The sequence below is a fragment of the Condylura cristata genome, unplaced genomic scaffold, assembly GCF_000260355.1.
Source record: "Condylura cristata isolate star-nosed mole 26May11 unplaced genomic scaffold, ConCri1.0 scaffold00003, whole genome shotgun sequence".
In the NCBI taxonomy this organism is placed as follows: Eukaryota; Metazoa; Chordata; class Mammalia; order Eulipotyphla; family Talpidae; genus Condylura; species Condylura cristata.
In genome coordinates, this window is record NW_004567104.1 from 65,325,192 (window position 1) to 65,351,111 (window position 25,920).

Sequence of the window (25,920 nt, forward strand, 5' to 3'; positions counted from 1 at the left end):
AAAATCATCATCTTTAAGTTCTTCAATAAGTTTAAACATCAGAAAAGAGTTGTTATCTCTATGTCTTTTTGCCATTTTTTTCAAATAGATAATGTATTAGGAATTCACAGTTTATTTTAATTACCTTATGTTGAAATATGTTCCGTTAAATCATTGTGAATTTGACAAGTTTCCATTAACACTTCTATAGAACAATAACTACATTTTAGATTACTGATTAGGGGAAATTGTTTTAACAACCATTTATATTAGAATGTTATGGAGGCTGGATTGATAATTTGAAAAGCATTGTAATGTACCACTTAAAATATCTTCCCACCAAAAAATGCTTAATTTCTACACATTTACATGTCCATATAGGAATATAGATATAACTTTATAAGATTTGCCTTATAATACAGTTTTGAAAACCATATTAGTAAACACTAATTTTCTAGTGTTAATTCAATAATAACATATAAGAGGCTGCCTTTAATCATTACCTTCCTTGTACCACTCAAACGTGAAAAGGGTTGAAATGCCCGTATGCATTATGGGAAAATGAATAAAATAAGAAAGGACGAAGATAGACGACTGTGCAGCCAGAGACTACATTCACCACCTCCGTTGTAGTCTCTTTGCAGTTTTCACTGATAACAATGCTCTTTTCACAGCCATCCACAGATACCACTAGCTTTACATATTTTCCCCTTTAAATCATCCATTGAAAAATGCATGCTATCATGTTGTACCCAAGCAGTTTTCTTTCAGTTAGTTGAGTAACTGAACTTTGAGTAAACTGATGAATGTCTAAATAACGTGAGCTGTAGTGAACTTTATAAATTGCTAATAAATGCACTTCATCATGATGTTAAATGATGAAAATGTTTTCCTTATCTCATGAATAATCTCAGATGTTCAAAGCAGAACCAAGATAATGATAGAATGAAAATAACAAAAGAAATAGTGTTGTTAGGGAAGAGATTTTGTGTAATAATAGTCTATAGTTTTTGTTTGAATGCATTTAGAACTGGGGAGCAGGGGCAATGAGAGGATTCACCAGAGATAAAGTGGGGAGCAGAAAGAAGTACACTGTACACTGCTGAGGGTAGTAGCGGCTGCGTCAGGAGAGATTTGCCAGGACATGTGGGTCAGCTCTGGGGCCAGGGATCCAACTCTTACTAAAGTGGCTGTGGCTAGTTTGCAGTGCTGCACTTTAACCTGCTATGCCACCAGGGAGGACCTCTTTCTATATTTTTAATCTATTTTCTATTTCAGTGTAAATGCAAGTGTCTAAAATATTGTGTAAAGTACCCATCACAATAAATGTATTAATAACGACAGAATGGAAAAGGCAACACTAGTGATGAACTAAAGAATACAAAATGAATGACAGGAGAACATAAAAAAAAAAAAAGTATTCCTGTCCTCAAACTGAGTGAAAGTCAGTATCTGTGGAAGAAAGCACTCTTGTAATTGCTTTGCTCTCATTTATTCTAACATCAATTTTACAAAGATGAAGAAACATTTTTTAAAGATTTGTTTGTTTGCTTATGTGTAGAAGAACTGGGATACAGTCCAGAGGTATGGGTGGGGTGAGAAGATTCAACAGAGACAGAGTAGGGAGAAGAACAGGCAAGTCTACTGAAATCCACTGCCGAGAGGAGCAGCAGACGAGATAAGAGAGGTCTGCTGAGCCATGTGGGTCAGCTCCCTGGCCTGGGATTGAATTTAGGTATCATGGTGGATAGCACTGAGACTGGCCACTAGACCACCAGAGGGACACCTCAAGAAAATTTTTAATTTGGCATATGGAATAAAGGAATTACCAAAGCCAAAGTTACTATATAAATAAGAATTCTTTTAAAAGGAAAGTTTTTAAACTTAAAACAATGATGCATTCTGGTCACAAAAAAATACAGAACTAAAATCCAGAAGAATAGAAATGAGCATAGACCAGAGGCCTTAATGGAGATAACACAAAAACAGTAATTTAAACAATAACACTAGTAAATGTACACATTGATTTTTTTTGTGTATTTCATAATTCATGAATGTTAATAATATTTAAATCTTCATACTTGCTAAAATCTAGTGAGTTTTGTATAAAATTAGAGATTTTTAGCCGATATATAAACAAGTAACAGAAAGACATAATGTGTATATTAGTCCAACTTGACAAAGCAATAGTTATAACAAATGATCGTTTATTTGTATGAAGCTTTGGAAGGAATTCCCAAAGTGCTTTCAAATATGCTGCCGGAAGAATACTTTATATGGGATATATAAGAATTAGTATCCACATTGTATTAATATGAAGGGGAATAAAACAACTGTAACTTAGAGCTAGCCACCTGTAGTATGTGGGCCAGGAAATAGGTAAAAAATATCACTATTGAAATATAATATTGGAATTTCCATTAACATTTATTTCACATAAAATGTATTGCATTTTTCAAAAGATTATTACAAAATAGTATCTGTTTATTAAGAGACATTAGGAAGACATCCCATTTTTCTCTCAGTGCATGTGAACTTAATGAAAAAAGTGTCCCAGAGTTGAACACTTTAAAATTCAATTATAATTATTATCTTAAGTTTGCTGATTAATATTTTAAATTTTGAAATTAATGGAAAATTGTATTTTAATCATCCTTGATGATGTAATTTTCAGTGATAGTTTTCTGCTTTTTAAATTACTTTTAGTGAAGTTAACAGTTGTTTACAATGTATATACATTGGAGGTTTAGTTTCAGATTTCCTTAGATTGAGATTACAATGCCCCATCTATCACCAGAGGCAACATCCTTTGCCACAGTTCATTACGTCCATCTGTCCCTATCTCCCCTGCTCCTCACACTCCTCCAAACCTCAGTAGCTTCCGTTCTGAGTTGTATTTCTGGTTTTGTTTGGTTTAGTGTCTCTGTTTCTTTTGTTTCTCAGCAATATAAGTGTGACTGAACTATTTGCGATTTGTCCTTCTTCCCACTTATTTTACTTAACAGAATCCAGTTCCATTTGTGTTGTCACAAATAGAAGAGTTCATTCTTTTTGATAGCTGAGTACTATTCCATTTTCTACTCAATACAGGAGGTATTGACATAACTTTGGAAACATTAGTAGGCCAGTCATTTGTTTTTAACAGGGGAAAAAAAAATGAGTCAACAGGAATGATTTAGAGGGAGGTTAATAAATACCAGTAAGACTGATTCTTACATTTGTTTTCAGTAATTTTCATTTCATTCAGTTATGTTTTTAGTAATAAAATTTGTACTAAAAAGTAGATGTTTCAATTTTCAGTCCAAAAGTTTTTTCTTATAATTTAACTCTAATCTAAAATTCTTTTTTTTTATAACAGTAATAAAGAGGGCCACTAAAAAAGGAAGCTAAAAGCAAGGATACATAGATAAATAATGTATGTTATTGAGACTGATATAATTGATTGGACCTCACTGGTAGCATAGTGAAAATAGTGACTTTTTCTATAACTAAATAATAAATTTTAGTTTATTCATTGTGCTTTATCTCTTGATTATTTAATGCTGAATAGAAAATGTGTTGATTCCAGTGTAGGTAAAAAATATGAACCCTGAAGCTCACTAGTATCAAGAGATATCACCTGACTAAGGCCATTGTCCTCTTAGGAATGTAATTTTCCTTTTTTGTAAGCCAATTGTATTGTTTTCCTGTGAAATAATTGTTCTAAAAGTATAATCATAAGGCATATATGAATGCATTTTGGAAAATTAAAAAAAATGAATTTAAATATATTTAAATGATATGCTGCTTTATATCTTTCAAATAATTTTAAGCATAAGCCATTTATAAATTATCTGCATTTTTTTTGTTTTTGTTTTTTTGCATAGAAGATCTAGGGTGTAGGCCATATAGGAGGGAGTTAAGAGGATTTACCAGAGACAAAGTGGGGAGCAAAGCAGGTGGATTTACTGAATTATAATGCTGAGGGGAGTAGCAGGAAGACAGGAGCGGTCTGCTGTGCCATGTGGGTCAGCTCCCTGTCCAGGGATCTAACAGGACATAGCTGAGACTTAACCCCTGGGACATGAGGGAGGCCCATACCTGTTTGATACTGAGAAAATAAATCACTGCTAATCTCTTTATCCTAATGATGTGGTTTTGCAAAGGCTGCATTTTCATCTGTGAAAAATCCAAAATCAAGTAAGCAAACTTTCCATAGTAAACATAAAAGTGAAACCCTGAATTTGAATTTTTATTGTTATTATAATGTGAAAATGTATAACCATTTAAGTATATTCTCAATCTAAAGTTTAAGCAAAATTTTGAGAGACAATTTAATTAAATATTCATAACATAGCCCTGTTTGATGTTCAAGCCCATCCTCTATGACAAAAATATATTTGGTTTTCATAAAAATAACTTCAAGTAATCTTCAAAATTTTAATCGTAAGTTTAAATTTTTTTTTAATTTTGTTCCCTAGGGGGAAAAATGTACCTATTTTAACATCAGTATTCCTTAACCATTAGGTACTTTACAAATATAATATTTCTAAGAGCATTTGCTAAAGTTGGAAATGAAGCAAATCAATATACTGGTGTAATACTGAAAAGGTCACAAATAAAATATTTATCATTTAAAAGCTGACTAGCCACACCTAAGTCATTAAAACAATAGTGCCTGTATTCTTGAGAGAATAATTCATGCTTAATAAGAGATAGACCTACATTAGGTTGCTGATAAACAAGGAATATTTACAGATGAAATTCACTGTCTAATTCATCACCAAACCTTTATTTTCCTAGAATAATATAATAGTTAAAATGGATAATAATGACAATAACCATAACTTGTCAAAGTTTTACTTGGTCCTGAACATAGTGCTAGATATTTTATGCACATTATTACATCCACAGTCTCTCCTACAAACCACTGACCTAGATTGTGGTGGTTGTTTTCATAATTGTATCCATTTTAATGAAGAGGCATCTCAATCTTAGAATGAGGTGCTACACCAAAGGACACAAGATTTTCTGACTCCGGAACCAGTGCATTTAAGAACAAAGCAAGACTCTCCATACTTAGAAAGGTAAATAAGGACTGATCTAATGGAAAGATATATGGTTATTGATCTGTCGAATTTATTGCCTCAAATCATGGCTATATATGAGGAGCCTAAACCAACTAGGAGGGGAATGACTGGTTTAAATCACAAGGTCATTGATTCAATAAACCCACAGGGACTAAAGTGTAATTGAATATGTATTATTCATTTATTCCTTCCTGAACTTTGCTTTTGAATCACACATAATATATCGAAAATGATCACCTATGAATTTTGAAAAAAAAAAGATTTGTAGATTATAAGATATTTCATAGGTGAATTGTCCTCATTATCTAATAATAATAGATTCCTATAAGGATTATTTATATTAAAAATTAACAATGAATAAAGTGATTTTCAGTAACTAAAAATCTAGTATGCTTTATATATATATATATATATATATAGCTAGAGATGCACTAGTAGTTTTATCTAATTTACATATAGGTACATATTTGAAAATTGAGAAATAATATTTGGAATTTCATTCTCTATTTGTATAGTGGAGATTTAAAAAATATTAAATTCCCATGACTGAAAAATACTTTTATTTTTCCAGTCCTTCCTGAATGTGGTCTTATGTAATAAGAGAATAGATACGTAAAAGTAGTAATTTCTCTGGAAATTAATTCGGCCATTTTTCTGCAAGTATCATGGTAAAATTTGATACAGGAAGAGATTCTGAAAGTAGTATGAATAATTTATTTTTCTCCAATGTAATCATTGTGTTTACTGCTTATTTCCCTATTAGAAATAAAATAATCACAAGCAAAATTAGAGCTCACTTGAGCACATGAGGTCTATTTTTGATAATTTTATTGTTTAAGAGTTCCACTTCTAGGTATTTACCTGAATAATGCAAAAACACTAATTTAAAGGAATACATGCAGTCTTTTGAACATTGCAGCTCTATTTGCAGCAGACAAGTTATGGAAGCCACATAAACACTTCTAGGACAGGTGAGCGGACCAAGTAAATGGATTCTGTGTGTGTGTGCTAGTTAAAGAAAAGACGAAATCTTGCCACTTACCACCACATGGATGGAAATAGAGGAGATTATACTATGGTGTGGGAGCATAAACATGGATGTTGGGGTCCTTTTTCTGAAAAACACAATTCTGAAAAACAGTGCCATCTAATTAAGACATGGGAGAGAAAAGAAATATAAGGAAAAAAGGCTATCATTGCAACCTCACAGAGACAGTACAGGAAATCTGTGTTCCCTCACAGGTGCAAAAAAGGTTTTCTGGTAAAGTGTCAGGCCGCCATTTCACAAAGGGAATTTTTTTATTAACCAACCTGCAAGCTAAGTGCATTAAGAAAAAGAAATAACTCATATTTCCTGGTATAGTTAAGAGAGTTATGTTCATATTAGTCATTTTCCAGAAAAACAAGCTGGATTTCAGACAGGTGCAAATGTTCAAGCTCATCCAAGTAGTAGTAAATTGATATTAAAATTAAAATCGATATAACTGAATCAATTTCATTGGATCATATTTCCAAGCCATTATTAAAATATTAAAGCACTTTTAGTCATATGAAAAAGTTATTTTACATATATTCCTGTAGCAAATTTCTTAAGAAACCGTTTTGCCAAAACCCAAATTTGCATCTGTCCCTAAATCAGTCAAATATGTTCCACACAAGTAGTATTTGAACACACCATTATGGCTGAGTAGTAGATGTATTTAAATTAAACATGATTATAGTAATTTTTAATGCCACATAAATAAATTTTAGCACCATCATATTAAGGATAGTCTTGAATTATTTTATAAATTGCTTATGTAATCTTTTCCATTTACATGATACAATGCCACCAGTTTTATCTAGCTTCCTTACACATGTTTATTTTCCAAAAGATACTGTTATACTTGTGTAATCTAAGCCTCATACTCGCATACAGGCATATAACATTCATTCATTTACATTTCTTTCATCCCTTTTCTCATTTCTATTTTTCCATAGAGCATACTTGCCTTATCCTCCATCACCATTTCATAGATACTAGCTGAATTTCCTCCCCAGTACACGCAAAGGAAAAAAGTGACATGCATGTTCCCCGACCTGCTCCTGATAGGACTTTAGAAAGGTCACAAATGCCATAACTCTGTAAAAGTGTGTGTTTCTAATATGTTAAAATATCAACAGGAAATTATAACCGAATCATTGATTGTAATATCATGCTTTAAAAATAGGAGTAGAGGGCCTTCTCTGGTGGCACACAGGTTAAAGCGTATCACTATGAAACTTTCCAAAGCCACTGCAACATGAGTTCGATTCCACGCCAGGGAGGTGACCCACATAGTGTGGCAGACCTCTACTGACCCACCCACTGCTCCCCTCAGCAGTGAATTTCTTCAATCTGTCTGTTCTGCTCCCCACTCTGTCTCTGGTGAATCCTCTCACTCCCTGCACCTCTGGCCTGTACCCCAGTTCAGTATGCATGAATAAATAAATCTTTAAAAAAAATGAGCAGACAAATATTTTAAAATGTGTTCTCCATCAAAGCAAATGGCTTTCAGCTCTTGTTTGTAAGTTTAACTCTTTAAAATCATTCTGAATAGAACATTTATTTAACAATTCTCTATAGAAGTTTTGACTGCATTTGCCTTTTAACAAAAATGATGATCAGTTAATGACAGTAACTTTCTGAAAGAGTATGTTAAGGATAAGATAATATTCATTATCTTCTCCACAGGGATTTAAGATGTATATTGGTAAGAAGGGTTACATAAGAATTTTTTCTAAAGAAAGTTTCTAAAAATGTCTCAAATCATTAACATATTAGTGTTTTTTTTTTTTTTTTTTGAAATATCGCTTGAAAAACAAGAGGGATTAACTCTCTTTCTCAGGAAACTGAAGTCTACTAATGACCATTACATTTACCCTTTTAGTTGTGTAATTCTTACGTAAGATTTATTTTCAAATAATTGTTTAACCTTTCTTGATTTTGCATTTTATATATATATATATATATATATTTTTTTTTTTTTTCCTTTTTAAGACACACTTTTTAATGGCCTTGGGCTTGGAGCAGTCATTGGCCTGGGTGTTGCTGCACTTTTGCTAATCCTCGTGGTGACCGATGTTAGCTGCTTCTTTATTCGACAATGTGGGTTATTGATGTGCATCACCAGGAGGATGTGTGGGAAGAAAAGTGGCTCCAGTGGCAAAAGCAAAGAACTGGAAGAAGGAAAAGCTGCATACTTGTGAGTACCAGTCCTCGGCATCCTGTTCCATTAAATAAATGCCACAGTCTAAGTTGAATGTTTTACTCAGGGACTTGGTTGTCTCTGCAAGGTCAAGTGTTTGACTATAGGACCATTGGATACCACACAACCTGCTTATTGGCATCAAATAAATATGACCTTAAATATAAAATATAAAGATAACATCATATACAATTAAATGACTTCGAAAATTACTTTAAAATGGGGTTCCCATTAGGGCCCTTCCTGGTGGCGCCGCAGGTTAAAGCACAGCACTAAGAAGGCCACTTCCGCATGAGTTTGGTCCCCGCCTGCCCGGGAGGAGATCCACATGGTGCGGCAGACCTCTCCTGACCCACCCGCTGCTCCCCTCAGCAGTGTACTTCGTGGATCTGCCTGTTCTGCTGCCCTCTCTGTGTCTGGTGAATCCTCTCACCCTCCACATCTCTGGCCTGTACCCCAGCTTTGTATAAATAAATAAATAAATCTTTTTAAAAAATGGGATCCCCATTAAAAATAATTACTGTCAAAATTTAATGACAGACATCAATAAACAGATGATCGAGTGATAGTTAGACAAGTATATAATTATCCAAATTCATTATTTATGATTTCTCCCACATTTTTTCAGTTCATATTAAATAAAGGAAGGGAATCAATAGTAATTAGAGTTAAAAATCCATTCAACTATTTTTAAAAATAAGTATTTAAGTTTAAGAAGTGAGAAAGCATCTCACACTGTGTGAATGGATATTATCTAAAAAATATATGTCATCATGGAGAAGATATGGAGAGGGAGAAATTTTCTATACTGTTAGTGGGAATGTAAATTGGTATGGAAAGCAATAGGGAGATTTTTCAAAGAATAAAGAGTATCTCATTTTATGTTATCCAGTTATCCCTGTTCTGGATATTTGCCTGAAAATACAGATGCTGACTTTAAAAGATATATATACCGCAATACTTATTGTAACATTATTGACAGTAGCCAAGAGCTAGAAACAACCTAAGTGTCCATTGGAAGATAACTGAGTAGTTGTAATTATATACAATAGAACACTACTCAGCTATAAAAGAAGATAAAAGCCTGCCATTCATATCAGCACATATGGACCTAGGAGTATTATACTTAGTAAAATAAATCAAACAAAGACAGACCTTATGATTTCACTCATCTGAAGCATCTACAGAAATCAACCAGACAAATTTCCTTAATTAGACAAAAATAATAAGAGTATAATAAAATAAGTGGTAACCAGAAGAAAAGGATTTTGTTAAATGGAGCTCATGTTTTAAATCTGGAATACATATAATAATCACTGTTTAAAAATATAAATATCTGCCCTCCCTGGTGGTGCAGTGGGTTAAAGCACAGCATTCAGAAACTAAAGCCATTTCAGCATGAGTTGGATCCCCACCACTGGAGGTGACCCACATGGCATGGCAGACCTCTCCTGACCCACCCACTGCACCCCTCAGCAGTGTAGACATCTCCCTGTTCTTGTATGTACCAATAAATAAATCTTAATATATATGTATGTATACACACATATATGTATGTATACACACATATATACATGTATGTATATATGTATGTATATATGTGTGCATATATACACACATGTGTGTATATATATATATATATATATATGCCTGATGGTGAAAAACACTAAGAAAAATTTAAAAACAGAATGATAAATTGGATCATCTTTTTAAGTCTTCTCAAAGAAGCTATGAATTAATCTGAATAGTGAGGAATATAACATGTAACATAACTGGCAATAATAATGGTCAGAGTTGAACATTCTATATGGCAGTGTATGAATAAATATAAAGCATGGGAATAAACTTAGGGTGTTCAATGAAATTGAACATTAATGAATGCACACCAGAGAAATTGGTACAAAGATCCATTTGGAGAATTACATAGGGACTAAAATATTAAATCTTCTGGAACTTATTTTTTAAGATTTTATTTATTTATGCATAAAAGAGATGGGGAATGGGCCAAAGGTGCAAGGGAGAATTGTTGAGAGGATTCACCAGTGACAGAGTGGGGAGCAGAACAGGTGGGTAGAAACCAAAACACATTGTTGAGAGGGGCAGCAGGAGTCTGCTGTGCCATGTGGGTCAGCTCCCAGGCTGAGGATCAAACTCGTGTTTCAGTACCTGTGGATAGCTTCATATTGTTGAGACTTATACCTTCTATCACCAGGGAGGTCCCGGAATTTATTTTTAAATCAAAAGCAACTGGAGGGTAATTAAGATGACTTTAGGTATTTGTGAAGTATGGCTTATTTGGCATGTTGGTATGTGTAATGGAACAATTTAGAAGTAGTGAGATGAGGCCAGATAGAATCTTGAAACATTCCAGGTGGAAAACAATGACCTTCTGGATCAAAGCAGTAATAACTATAGGCATAATAAAGGTACGTCCCATTGAGGTAGTGAATCAGGGTTTTGGAAGCAAGCCTGGAGCCAGAGATGCCCTTTCTTGGTTCTTATATTCAGCGAGGAAATAATTCAATGTCTAGAACAATGCGATAGAAAAATAAGAGATTTGATTGGTTGGAAGTAAAGGAAACTCCCCCCAGCAGAGATGGGTCCCTAGTGGGTATCTGTAGAAGTGGTGAGACTTAGGTCTTTATATGGGTATGATGTGTGAGGACTGGTGGTTTGGTTATTGGGTGTCTCTTGCTGATTCACTGGGCCTTTGGGGTACCCTATACTTCCAAGATCCACTGAGTTTGCCTATATTACTTGGTCTCTTTCTGAAACTAGCTTTGGTCCATAGCTAGTATGCTATTTTGTTGGTGTTTTGAACATTCAATTTTTAATTGAATTGGGAGAGGGGTGCACCCTCCCAGTCTGTGATTGTTCTTCAATCAGGCCAGGAAATGGACTTAGAGCTTGGGGCACCCTGTTCGTAACAGACTGCCTGTACCCACTTTCTAAATTATTCCTTGGTAGCACCAACTATTATTGATTGAATGGATTTAGCATCAAAACAAAAAGCAAAAATATGAAGGACCTTCATATTATTGTCTTAACTAACAGAATGGATGTTGGTGACCATCTGCAAAATACTAAGTTGCATTCACGTTTTGCTGTTTATTTTTACTTGATTCATATTTGCTAATTTATCCACCAACACTTTGACTTATAAACCCTGCTGTGTTTAATTAACCTTAAAGACTTGAGAAGATGGAAACACGCGGTTCATTCCATGCTTATTACCCATCATAGCTTTTACATCATAATTTCCCTGTGTCGAAAAAACGATGAAAACTTTAAAAAAAAAAATCACTCTTCAGGTTTGAAAAAGAACAGAATGATTTTTTAAAAGAGACAATGTAAAATATCAGTGAGAAACAGGATCTACTGGTTTGAGTCATTATATTTTCACTTGATTCCAAACACGCACCGAAGCATTCTGAGATGAATGCTTTCATGTTATCAAAGACTATATAACACAATTAAAAATAACATTAATTATAATATTAGAATAGTTTTTAAAGGTCATTTTATTTCAGGGAAAAAAAGAAATTAAAGTCAATGGTTCATAAGATGACGTTAGTATAAAAAGCCCAGATTATCCCATTATTTGAACCTTAGCTATTTATATTTATGTTTACCTTGCATCTTTGTAGCTTATTTTATAAACCTGGCTAATGATAATTCAGTTTATCAAACTATAATACCCAGGTATTTGTTTATTTTAACAAATATTCAATTGTTTGTATTAGTTACCCAGGTATTTGTTTATTTTAACAAATATTTACCCAGGTATTTGTTTATTTTAACAAATATTCAGTTGTTTGTATATGAGACTAATTCTCATAGCTGTGAAAAAAAGCCAAGTCCTTTTCAAGAACTATCTTTTACTCTACTAGGAAACATAAACACTCAAATACATGAGTCATCTATGCTAGAAGAGCTATGTAAAAAGGGAATTTATATAGTCATTTTTTTTTAGTGAACCCTCTCACCACCCCCTGCACCTTTGGCCTGTATGCATAAATAAATCTTTAAAAAATAATAAAAAGATAAAAACAACCATGAAACTACAGACTCAGGTAACTCACAGAACAACAGGGAGGATAAAACACAAATGCAAATGTAACCAAAATATCTATACCTAGACATACCATTTATAAAGATAAATCAAAGATAAACAAAAACTCAAGAAAAAATCCTGAAAGATTTGGAGAAAAAAAAAAAAACATTACCTATAGTGAAGGTATAATACCATATCCTCCATTTAATTTTGTCATGTCAGATTAAGTAAGCTAAGAGTTACATTCAACTTCTCTTCAGAAACCAAGCAAGCAGGAAGAAACAGTGAAATGTTTATTGAGAGAAATAAAAACACCCAATTATAATACTGTACAGTGTAAAATCTTTCTTCAAAAGTGAAGAAGATATAAAACCTTTCTCAGGTAAATAAGGAACTATGTTGTCAATAGATACATGTTTTGCAAGACATGTCAAGAAAGCTACTTTAAAGAGAAGATAGCAGTAGTGATACAAAATTGTAGAAAGTAATAAATAACAAAATTACTGAAACCAGTCCAGTAGGTATTTTAAGTGTATTTATAGAATATAAAATCAGATATAAAAATCGCTTTCCTACATGCCAACAAGGAACTATTGGATTTTGAAATTAAAAAGAGAATGCTAAAAAAAAAAAAAAAGACTTTCTGAGTGAGAAAGTATACAGCAAAGAGTTTAAATAGAAAAAAAAATACTTACATTCTAAATTTGACATGTTGCATTTAAATGGGGGAGATGGTATTAGGTCAATTTTATGACCTATCCTGCAACTCATCCACTTTACACACAATGTTTTCTTTACTTTTCTAGGAAAGATGGATCAAAAGAACCCATCGTGGAGATGAGAACAGAAGATGAAAGAATAACTAATCATGAAGACGGAAGTCCAGTAAATGAGCCAAATGAAACCACACCACTTACAGAACCTGAGTATGTAGTTTAGACTGTATAATTATTTTGGATAAATATTTGTAAAGTAATAACACCTCAGCTGTAGTGTGCTTTTACAAATATTATCCTTTATAGAAAATGATTTCCAGTGAAAATACTTGTCAATCTCTAAAACCCACTTTTTAGTGAAACATTTCTCATGGGAACCTTGCAATTATTTCAGAGAAAATCTACTGTTCCAACATGCAGGTATAATTTTATATAAAAATATAGAAGTGCACTCCAGAATTAGATTTTTCTAAATTAATCCTACTTTTTAAGAAAGTAAGACTTTCAAAATGTGATTGATTTTTACTTAACTCAAGATGTGTCAGGAAATCAGTCATCACTTTGAATATGCCAGTCTAAACTAGAAATAGTAAAATCCACTCAAGAAAGAGGATTTTTATTAAGAAAAGGAAGAAATATTATTCACTGTTTATATTTTGATAGCTGCATACAAATGGTATTTTGATCTCTATGCAAGATTGTTATTTATTTCCTTCTACATCCATCAAAGTGCCAACAAACTAGAGAAGATATTTCAACAAAATCTATTAAGATGGTGAAAACATGCAAAACTGATTAAGTGAAGTCATTGAAAACAAAGGCAGCACTGAGTGGAAGTAACATCAGTATTCTGCTGAATGCCACGACTTTGATAAAACCATGACTATCACATTATCCGTAAACTACTGACCTTTAAATTGTATTGTCTTATACAGCCAATATCCCTTTATCTCCACCAGGTAGGGAGGAGATTCTTACAGAGAACAGAGTTCTCGATAAGATGGAGTTCTTATAGAGAATTTTGATTTAAACTTCTCATCCTAAATCAAAGGATGAATGCTTTCACAGGTGAAGAAAATAAAATTACCTGCTTCAAAAAACCCGTCAATCTGCTCTCAAAGGGATGAAATGATAAACATTTAAACAAATATGAAGGACCAAACTAAGCAAAAATTTCAATCACCATTCCCAAGTTATTACTGACTACATATAGATAGAGATTATTTCTTTCTAAATTGACCTACTTCTTATAGGGTTAGAACTCACAGGTGAGTCCTATTATCCACCCTTCAGAAATCAGAAGTATTTTAAATGAAGCAAAATATTACATATTAAGATAAAGTATTTCCTGTTAATTATTACTTAAATAGATATATAGAAGTTTATGAAAACTAGCTACAAAATGCATATGTAGCTACATATGATATTATGTGCAATTTTCTGAAACAAAAGAAAACAGAAAATAGGATTAGGACTATTACTCAGGAGCTCAATAAAGCAACAAATAAGCACCATAAAATAATAGACTTAACAATGAATTAAAAAAAATAGGTTACGCAAAAGTAGTAAAAAGTTATAATTGCAACAACACACCATCAAGGAATTAGGTGCCTTTCTTCTCTTTTTCTTTTTCTTTTTAATTTACTTATGTATGCATACAGAACTGGGGTACAAGCCAGAGGTGCGGTGAGAGGATTCAGCAGAGACAGAGTGGGGAGCAGAGCAGGCAGATCAATGAAGCACACTGCTGAGGGGAGCAGCGGGCAAGACTGGAGACTTCTGCTGTGCCAGGTGGCCTGGGATCCAGCTCACGAAAGCTGCTGCGGCTGGCTTGCAGTGCTGTGCTTTAACCGCTGCACCATCAAGCAGAGCCAGTTCATGCCATTTCATTCCCAGAAATGAATCCTAGTAGTTTTAGCCTATGACTTACTTTGGATTAATTTTCTCGTGATACTTTTGATTTTCAGAATATAACTATTGACTTTTCTACTTAAACATACAAAATAAAATAGAATTGAAACACAGAGATACTAGCTAAGCAACGTTTACAGCCCATTAAGTAGTTAAACAAAAACCACAGGTGAATTGTCATTCAGTTTATAAGAAAGTGTTTTGTGGCTCTCCCGGGTAGCACAATGGGTTTAAGCACAGCACTGTGAAGCTATTGCAGACACTGCAGCAGGACTTCAGTCCCCTACCACAGAGGTGACACACATGGTGCAGCAGACTGCCTCTGGACCGGCCCGCTGCTCCCCTCAGCAATGTATTTCAGTCCTTCCTCCTGTTCTAATCCCCACTCTGTCTCTGGTGAATCCTCTCACACCACCACCCCCACCTCTAGCATGTACCCCAGTTCTGTATGCATAAGTAAATAAATCATTTAAAAAAAGTATATTGATGTGGAAAAAAAATTGTCAAAAGAGGAAAAAAATTAACCCCAAAACCATATATACAAAACAATAGGAAACCATTGCATTTGAAAATAGTAGTACAATAAATAACACAGTGGTAGAAAAAAACTAGAAATCTTGATCATTACCATTTGTGACAAAGTGACCACGTCGTGACCATTTGTGCAGTTATCTTAAAATCAAATATTTGTGCAGTTGTCTTAAAATCAAAGAACACAGGTTTCCTATGATGCCATACTTTGTAGCTGGAGACAGATCTCAAAAAATGTAGCCTTTAGCGACACAAATGTAGCATCAACAAAAAATAGTGAAAGAGGCAAACTAAGGACATTTGCATAGTCAAAAAGGAAGTCTGAATACATGCTTTGAATTAAGTTCCAATGTCCCAGCTTCTGAAGTGTATGCAAATGAATGTGATAGCATCAATGATTGTTTTTACTCAAAAAAATGAGCACCAGAAAGTCATCTAGTTGACATATAAAAATGTCGCGGCTTTTTTTCATTCCAAAACACTCATGTTTACTATCAACAACTGGTTACAAATCAGATTTAATGTATCTAATCTAGAAGGATGTCCTTTTATATATATCACATTTTATAATAATGTTTTATTCTTTCATATTATTTTCTGAAAATATGATATCACTTTAACAAGTCTGAGTTGTTTTTTTTTTTTTCATTCTAATCATTACAACCTATTTTCTTATATAACAACTTAAATGTTAAGGAATACTGCTTAACATGCCTTAGAAAATGAAGTCTGTTATTTGTATAATTTCTTCCAGAAAATTGCCTTTAAAAGAAGAAAATGGGAAAGAAGTCCTAACTCCAGAAACTATAGAAATTAAAGTTTCTAATGATATCATTCAGTCAAAAGAGGATGACAGCAAAGCATAACAAGATTACAGATACTTGAACCACACTACAGAGAACATCTGGATTTCAGTGACCCTATGACCAAAACTATTACATTGACCTTAATTTCTTGGGGAACTTCTAGCTTGGAATAGCTTGTACACATATACATATGATCAAATACTCCTGTTCATGGTCCATTTCCTTTTGTTGTTGTTGTTCTCGCTGTCATTTATTTTGGTAAGAATTTCAGTATAGAGACCTGACTGGCACCAGCTCTTTGGTATCAATTTCATTTTATGATTGAAGTACTGCAAGTTACTATATGGCTAAAGTGCTCTATTTCTTAAGAACAATGCTTTATACTATGATCTCTCCCATAAACAAGGGTTTAAGAAAACACGAAACAAAAGTTTTGTGAGTTAAATGTATAAGAAAGCCCTGCATGTTTTTTTTTTTCTTCTCACTATTTTGGGCAATTAGATTATATTAAAATGACTTTGATGAGCTTAAGAAGGAAACAGTGAATAAAGGTTCATTTTTATGAGGGGAATTTCAGGAAACCCAGTTATCTTTAATAGGTAATAAAAATGGAGAGATACTTTGGGGAACTCTTTTCCATTTATAATTACAGTGCTGTTTCAATGTTGATTTTTGATAGACTGAAGTGCCAGATCAAAATTGTTACCCATTTAAAAGCATATTAGTTGAGTGTAAAATTAGATTAGGAAGATTCCGTAAATCTCACTTTCTATATGCCATATTCTCCCACAGTGGATTACACACACACACACACACACACAATAAATGTATTGCAAGTGAAATTATATTGATTTCTGCCCTCAGCTTCAAATAAAATAAATTGAAATGGGAACAATATCAATGTTGTCTTGATATATTTATAAATATATGATTATCTTTTATTTTTTTCAATGATTTTACCAAAAAAATATAAAAACAAATCTTTAGTATTCAGATACTTGAAACCTTATCTCTAGGTATATTCTTTACCCATTATTTCAGATAGTCTTTGCGTAATTCTCATTTTTTTCCACTATAGGTCAATAATTAAATGTAATTGGCTAATAAAAATGAAACCTTCAGTTTGGTTAAATTAAGAAGAAATTATTTAAATGTAAGCAGGTCATACAATATTAATGATAAATAATTGAATTGCCACTCCTTTTATTGTGGACACTGTAGAAGTCATGTAAGATTTTGATGAACAACTTTATTTGAAAAAAATCCCTTAACTATTCAATACAAACTTTCAAATATTACTTGTGTCTATTCAGAATAATATATTTATTAACTTCCAAGCTATGCAAGCTCTGAGAGGTAAAAGACTGAAACTAAGTGACTTTAACTTAATGTAAGGTAAAACAAATCTATTTATGATAATAAATATACATACCATTTGGGAGCAGGTTTTAGATTATTCTTTACACTAGAGACGCAACGTTTTCTTTCGGCCCCCTCTTACCCATAACCATTAGGGTTTCAGTGGTATTATAGATCAAATAGTTACTGGAATGAAGAATGCATTTTAATAGAATATTTTAACATAGCAGAGTGACCTGCTTTGGGGATGTTTCTCTCTGTAGAGATAATTTGCTGATCATTAAATGTAATATTAATGCCACTCAAAACATTTATTTATAAAGTGTTTGAAATTGTCGATCAAGAAGAGACAATTAAGTACAAGCAAACTTGGCTTTGGGCAGGGTAAAATAAGCCCATCTCTGCATTTGGGCATTCAATCTCCACACTATCCTTGCCATGCGTTGCAAGGTGAAAATACAGGAATCTATCCTTATTATACATTATGACATAGTCTGAAGAAAAGAATCCCTGTGCCTATCTGGAAATCTGAGGAGGCATTATCTAACTGGTATTTCCACAGATTTGACTATTTCTGTTGAAGTTATGTTGTGTGTTCATCTGCTTGCTTTATTTTATCTTTTCTCCCCTTTTTGCATCAATGTGCTAAAGCTAGTTAAAATACTTGAATTTGTTTGTGCAAAGTAAAGGGACTTTGTAAATGTGTCCATGAAGCAATAACCATGAATGCTATTTTTTTTTTCTGGAGAGGGCTACATGGATTTAAGCAAATCATAGCAAAAGAAATGAGGAAAACTGCTAAAGCAAGTGATCATGTTTACTATAATTTTATTCATATTATACTTCAAAAGCAGGGAAATGATAATAAGAAATACATATTTTTGTGTTTACGTCATTTTAAGTTCTGTTTCTCTCATTTTTCAGACTTTCCATGTAATGCAATTTACTTAAGCATTTCTTATATATATATATATATATATATCTCAATTCGTGCTGTCAGATTTCTTGCCACTGATGTGCAGCAATGATCTAAAGTGATGGATACTCTGGAACTAATTGTAAGACAATTTCAAGTGCACTGTTTCAGTTGTCTGAGTGGTCCTTACCTCTTGTCCTTGAAATCTGTGCCGTGCAAGAGCGAGGCATTACTGTGATAAATTTTTTTTTTTAATAATTCAGTGGGATGTTCCAAATAATTTGTAAAAGTTTTAAATAAGAGATGGCTTGTAGTAAATGTAAAGTATGAGTAGAACTAAAATAATCTGTTTCTTATTTTTCATTCTTATTCTAGACTAAAAGACATTCATATAATTGTATAAATGTTATTTTTATTGTCTGAAAGAATGAAGTGTTAGTATAAAATATCAAAACAGTTGTCTGAATATAAATACTATTAAATAATTAGAACCCTTAGATAATTTAAACACAGAAGCAAAATATCACTGAAAAATATTGGTATTTCCTGATAGATGATGAGCAATCAGACAAGGACAATTTACATTCAGCATTTAAGATGAAACAGTAATGTTAACATTTCTGCACATATTTGGTTTTCATACTGGCACAAATTAATTTTGATATATTTTGTAATGATTTGTGAAGACATTTAATAAGAATTGTGATTTTTAATATTTATTATTTGGGGGGTCAACATATTTCATCCTATTGGTACTAATGTCTAACATTAATGCAATGATTCTCAAATTTTCCATTATTTTTATCATTAATACTATAAAACATTTCACAAACTATTTGATCCAACAAAGCTTATAATAAGCTTGGTCTTTAGTCACTTCTATAAATAGTTTTTTACTAATCATACTATTTATTTGAGTGCCAGCAATTAATTGTAACTTTATAATTATACCCTTTCTTTTAGCTTCTATTTTAAAAATAATTAAGATGTATTTGTGCCTTTGGATTAGCATGACATTCTGCTTTATTAGAAGAAAAAGCAAACTACAATCTTCATTGAAATATTTAATCACTTGAGGATATATTGATGCTGTGTTATTCACATTCAGTGAGTAGCCTCAATTCAAATGACTTTACCTGGAGTTTAAAATTTAAATATATACACTGTGTAATTTATTTCTACCAATGGAAAAAAACATTCTTTTGATGCACACAAAAAATATTCTCAGTTTGCTCTGCATAACTTTTCTAGGTAAATGATGTATTCGAGATATTGGGGAAATTCAGATAAACCAATCCATAAGGCTTTGACAAGAGATGACTTTTAAAATAAGGTAAACAATTGTAGTGTCACTTAGGTCTATATTATTCCTGTTAAATATCTGATTTGACTTCATGAGTCATCTTTATTATTGACAAGATAATCACTAATGAAAATATATATAACTAAAGTGATAGAAAGGATAATCTCCATTTCTTAATTTAAGAAAAATTGAAATAGTATATTTTAATTACTTACTCATGCTATTTTTTTTTCAGAGAAAAATATAATTGTTCAATTTCAGTACCTCTTGAAATTATTTTTCATCATCACATACAGAGTGCTTTTTCAAAAATTATGAAAAGTGAAAATATTTTTAAATGAGATTGTAATCATTAGTTATCTTTAGAGAGAAAAGATTTACATCTTCTTAAACCTTTGAAGCATTAGTACCTTATATCTCATAATGAAATTGCATATGGACTTATTAACATATGCTTAAGTGTGGAATGCCACAGAAATGAAGTATTTCAATCCTAAATAGAAACTATTTCAAGAGAAATTCTACTCCTTGGCCTTAATAATATTCTAAGATGAAACAATTATATGTATAAATGAGAAAGATATAAAATGGCCTTGATGTAGAAGTTGCTAAACAAATATAATTTTCTTCTAGGTCCCTCCTCTCCTTTGTGAAAAATTGCATTTACCCATGTAGATGCAGCTATTCAACATTATATGAGAATGCTAATAGATAAATTATTTCCCTTCATATAAAAGTCTGAGACTTTTATATTATATATTATGCTCAATATTTATTTGATAACACATTTACTATTCTTAGTGAAATATTTCATTATTCACTATAGGCTTTTATCAAGAAGTTAAATACATTTGTTGATAACACTTCCAATTTATTAAAATAGTTTTTCAGGATTTCATAATGATTACTATAAAAAATCACCCTTATAAATTTTATATTACCACTTAATTGTATTTTTTCCAGAAATAAAAGACACATATCTTCCAGAATAAAAACAACTATCTATCTTTATTTTTCCTTGGAAAAAAATAATCAAATCAATGACTATTGGAGCATTTTAATTCATAACCAGTCATAGGAGATTAGTGGAACAAATAAGTGAAAGAGTCCAGAAACACAAAATCAACTCCGGCATTTGGGATAGGAAGGACCTCAGTGTAAGAGGTGATGGACGAGGGACCAGGCATATTGCTGAGATCAAAATTAACGCCAGTTATATGGATACAAAGGAAAAAAAAACTTAAGTTGAATACATAGGATAAAGTTACATACATACATCCAATGATTCACTTTTGCAAATAGCATTTTTTAAGAGAACAGCATTCATTATACATGTTAATGATACTGCCAAGAGTAAACATATTTGTTCCAATTCGTAAAGGAATGTTCATGGTTTAGCATTTGCCTCTAAACTTTGTTAGGAATATGTGAACTTCTTAGAAATAAAGGTTAAAAAAAAAACTTTTTTTTTGGTATGTAAATTCTATACTGTGTTCAGTATGCATTAAAACATACTTTTATTTTCGTTAACTTATATATTCCATTCAAATTCTATATTCCTAAGTTAGCTACCACAAAGTTTTCTTATTGTTTCACTATAGTATGTCCCTATGAAATGCTGTATATATATGTCTAAACTGTAAAAATTATACTGCAAATGTTGAAGTTTTGTATTTATGAGAGACATTGAAAGTATGGCTTACAGTATATCAGAATTGTCACTCTTCACCATTTGTATATTAATAGTAAAGATACTTTTACTTTAATAAAGTGTTGCATTTTATGTTTATTTTGAATAATATCTTTGTGATGAGTGAACTTATGATTTGACCATTACTTTCCAGTTTTACACATGATTTAATCCCAGTACCACCAGGGAGGCCTTCAGAATTTTTATTAATCCAGTGGTAAAGGCAGCTGTAGATGTCGCCGTGCAACAGAAGAGTTCCATAAAGACTTAGAATCTCTCCATGTTCCCTGCTGCCTCTAATGAGCTGAGCAGCCAGGTGAAGCAATGCGACAGAAAGCAGGTATGCTGAAGAAGGGAAGGTGGAGCAGGAGAAAAGGGGCATATTTGCCTCGGCTTTGGACTTGCACCAGGGACTTGGGGGACTTGGAGGAGACATGTGGAGCTGAGACATACAGAGACACTCTCACACATATGTAAGAAATGGGGGCTGTTAGGTGTGTAGGGTGTCAGTGGCTGCAGTTACCTACATTTATACTTTGGTTTTCCTCTTTTGTTCCCAGTTTTCTGGGAACCCCTCAGAACCCCTCTCCTATCATTCACTAAAGTTAGTGAAGTAGACTTGCCAGGGTATTATTTAAGGAGATTAAAAACTAAGCCCCCACCTCTAGCCCAGTTAGAAGGTTTGGGAGGCTTGAATAGCTGAAAGGAAGCCATAAGGTTGCTATGGAAACCAGGCCAAAAGACTGAGCACTTTGACAGTGAGTGGGGAAGCAGAACCAGGATATATTATGTGACAAAAGTCAATGTCCAAGACCATGTATCCCAGCACTAACTGACCAAACTGACTTTTCTGGTCTAGAAAAGCCCACAAAAACAGGTTATAAGCGGAAGCCACAAATCCTCCTTTGCATGCAGACTTCTCCAGTCTTGCCCGTCTCTCTCAGCAGTATATTTTGACAAATTTTCCCTCCACTCTGTCTCTGCTAAATTCCTTAATACCCCCCACCCCATGCCTCTGCCCTCACCCCTATTTATCTCCCCACAACACTTGTGGAAAACTTTGGGTCCTCAGCTCCACTTTAAGCCAAACCTATTTGGCTGGATATTTACAGAGAGTAAGATAGGTAAGTGGGTGTTTTACTGAGATTTTTTTCTCTTTCCTCTTTATGCACAATAACCTATTAAAGTTTTTTTTAACAATAATAGTTGCTTTGTCTTTATGTGCATGGATTAGAGAGTGAAAATTGGGGTTCTGATCTTTTCCTCGGATGCCCGCTAATAATGGGAATAAACGCGCCCAGTGGGAGGTGTAAACAAGAGCATGATTTACTGAGCAGGGCCAGAGTGCTATCATGTAGGACCATACTCATTCTGCCTGTTATTATTTCACTTTTTGTCTTTTCCAAATGCTAAAGTCACTGACCTCATCCCCAAGACTTCCAAAGTGTTATTCCATATTAGCACAAGCCAAAATTCCAGAATATATTCATCTAAATAAATTTCAGCTACCCTAAGGAACATCACATATTACAACTTTGGAATACTTTAATGTAGAGACCTTAGTATAAATTGTATGATTATAATATGAAATGCATATTTGGTCTTGTCCTTGTTTCTAAGCACAGGGCTTCTAAAAGACCTAGTGAAAAAGCAACAAAGGCATTTTACTATGTTAATAATGTGTTGTGGGGAAAGTGTCCCCCAAAAGTCATAGACTTTTCTCAATGAGCTCAGAATAGACCTCTAGTCACCTTGGTATGGAAACTAGAGGTCAATTAAAGGCCTGTGACCCTCAGGTGGCCTAGTACTATTTCTTAAAGAATGATGATAGATTTGTTTGAGAACAGAGAGAGCCCTTAAGGCTATTGCTTCAATTCTTACCTTTGCCCTTGCCCCACTCTCATCAAACAAGAGAGCAATATGCCTTAAGTTTCTGCCCTTTTCTTAATGTAACAGACAACCTCTGCTCTCCCTTTGAGGACCTAGAAGAATATAGTTTTGGGGCCCTGTCAGTTCCACTTTTATGTAGTAAATGTGCTGTCTCTAAGAATTTCATCTTTACTCTTAGACTAAAAATCAACTATCTTAGAGTAAAAATCACCCCTTTAATGTCTTCCAGTCTCTGGCCTTGATGCCCCTAGGACTTAAAAGGCAGGCTCTACTCCCATTCAAATGCATTCTCCATTTGAATTTTCTTACATTGTTTTTCCTTTGCTATCCTTCCTGATGCTATTTTGATTTCTCCTCCAGTGGGAAAAGAACTCATGGAGGTATAGGGTGATTCTTTTGTACTCTACAACACACCTAAGGATGAAGGCTTATTGTTGTGGAACCAATCTTAAAATTGGAGGGTTAGAACATCTTCAGGCAGTGAAGAGGTATTGGAGACTATATTCAATCTCCAAAAGTCAGTGATTGAGTCATTCAATCCTGTGGAGTGAAATAACCATAAAAACTCAAAAGGAGGAGATTTGAGTTGGCAAACACATGGTAGTTATGGGAAAATGGCTCATCGGAAGGGCGTGGGAAGCCCCACACTCTTCAGCTCACTACACTACCCAGCGGGCACCATGATATACAAAAAGCATTAGATCCTAACTAATAATTATGTCAAAATACCTTGGAGGGAGAGGGCAGAGAACCCACATGTACAGCTGGAACGTACCCATCTAACACGGCCTGGCCCAACCCAGAGCAAGCTTTCCTTCCGGCCTCATGGACTTACTTTGGGAAGCCAGTTATATTCACCTTTTCGAAACTGCCACCCTCATGTCTGAGTCTAATAAAGCCTTGCCTGATTGAACTATAACTAGCACTCTGATGAATTATTTCCCTAGATGATCAAGGACCCAGTCTTTTGAGATGAGGCCCAATAACACTGTAACAACTGTTACTAAGGTGTAGCCTTTTATAGCTAGCAGGCAATCTGGTAAACAAGGTTACCTGTGAGCACCAGCAAGTAAGCATGAAGAAATATCCTGGGGCCCTCCCTGGTGGCGCAATGGGTTAGGATGCAGCAAGGCAAACTAGCTATAGTCGCTTCAGTGCAAGTTCAATCCCCAGCCCCAGTGATGATCCACATGGTGTAGCAGACCTCTCCTGCTCCGCCCGCTGCTACCTCTCGGCAGTGTACTACACTGGTCTGCCTGTTCTGTTCCTTATTCTGTCTCTGGTGAAGCCTCTCACCATCCCTGCATCTCTGGCTTGTACCCCAGTTCTGTATGCATAAATAAATAATTCTTTAAAAGAGAAAAGAAATATCCCATTGGCTTATCTAATCAGACCTATGATACCATGCACATAAGCTTGACCATAAATAAAACCTAGATAAGAATCCTGTTTATGATATATATATATGTTTCCCTGAAGACCACCCTGGCTTAAAACAAGGACAGAAGATACCAGCAATGGAGGTGTCCATGAAGACCCCTTCCCACACCAAACAATACTCTACAGCTGCACCACTGTTCCCTCAATGAGTCAGTCTTGGTCTAAAACTGTGGTATCAACAGAAAGGGAAGGTTCCAGGTTCTAGGCCCAAGGAAGTATGGAGCTAAGCAGTGAGAAGGGATGGAAGAGATTAAGAAGAAGACTTGGAGGAGGCCAGTGGAATAGAGAGCCCTGTGAAGAAGCCTATAAGGTAATTAAATTAGGCTTTTATGCCACTGGTGGCCTTGAATGTAGGAGGTGCTTGAGAGTGTGGGCTCCTGACGCGCATGCCTGATGGTGGACACCTGGCATGTGGTGTGAGCTGAGCGTGCGTGAGTGGGCGCACCTGAACCAGAAGGCTGAGGCCATGAGGGCTGCGGCACTCAGAAGCAGAGGAATGTGAGGTGGCCACGAACAGCTAGAGAAGGTGAGACCCTGACCATGAATCCAGAGAAAGCCCAGAGGAGAGAGCACATAGAGATTGCAGAGAGCCAAGTTGTTGTCTCCCTACTGAATTGTTCTCCCTGTGCGCTGTTCGAAAACCTGTGGGGTTGATGCCCCTGGCTCCAAGTTTCACTTTCAAGCTGCCTGAACTGATGGTGAATCTACCTGGCCTGTGATGGTTGTAAAACAAAGCCTGGCTTGCGTCTAAACCTTGCGCTTACACAAGAACTTGGGGGACGTGGAAGGAGACACTTGAAAGTGAAAGAGATTCTGGTGAGTGACCTGTGGGGAGGCTGACAATGGCAGCCTTGTTCTTGACTTGGGTTTTGATTTTCCTTCAGACTCGCCTGGCCCCTTCTATCCCATTCCTATGTGTTCCCTAAAGAAGTTGCCTTAGAGTTGTGACAAGCTCATTCTGCAGCCAAACTATGTATATCTGGATTAAGTCAAATTCTTGAACTCCTTATGGGTGTTACTTGTCAAGTA

The 25,920-nt window shown here is 34.2% G+C and overlaps 1 protein-coding gene across 1 annotated transcript in view; it reads left to right on the top strand.

The window, feature by feature from the left end:
* NCAM2 (neural cell adhesion molecule 2) overlaps window positions 1–17,190 on the top strand; it is a 402,212-nt gene extending 385,022 nt beyond the window's left edge. The window contains exons 16-18 of the mRNA XM_004675306.1: window positions 8,068–8,272; window positions 13,136–13,255; window positions 16,242–17,190. Coding sequence (XP_004675363.1) covers window positions 8,068–8,272; window positions 13,136–13,255; window positions 16,242–16,353 — 437 coding nt within the window. The 3' untranslated portion in view covers window positions 16,354–17,190. The remainder of the gene's footprint in view (window positions 1–8,067; window positions 8,273–13,135; window positions 13,256–16,241) is intronic.
* The last annotated feature ends 8,730 nt before the right edge of the window (window positions 17,191–25,920 follow it).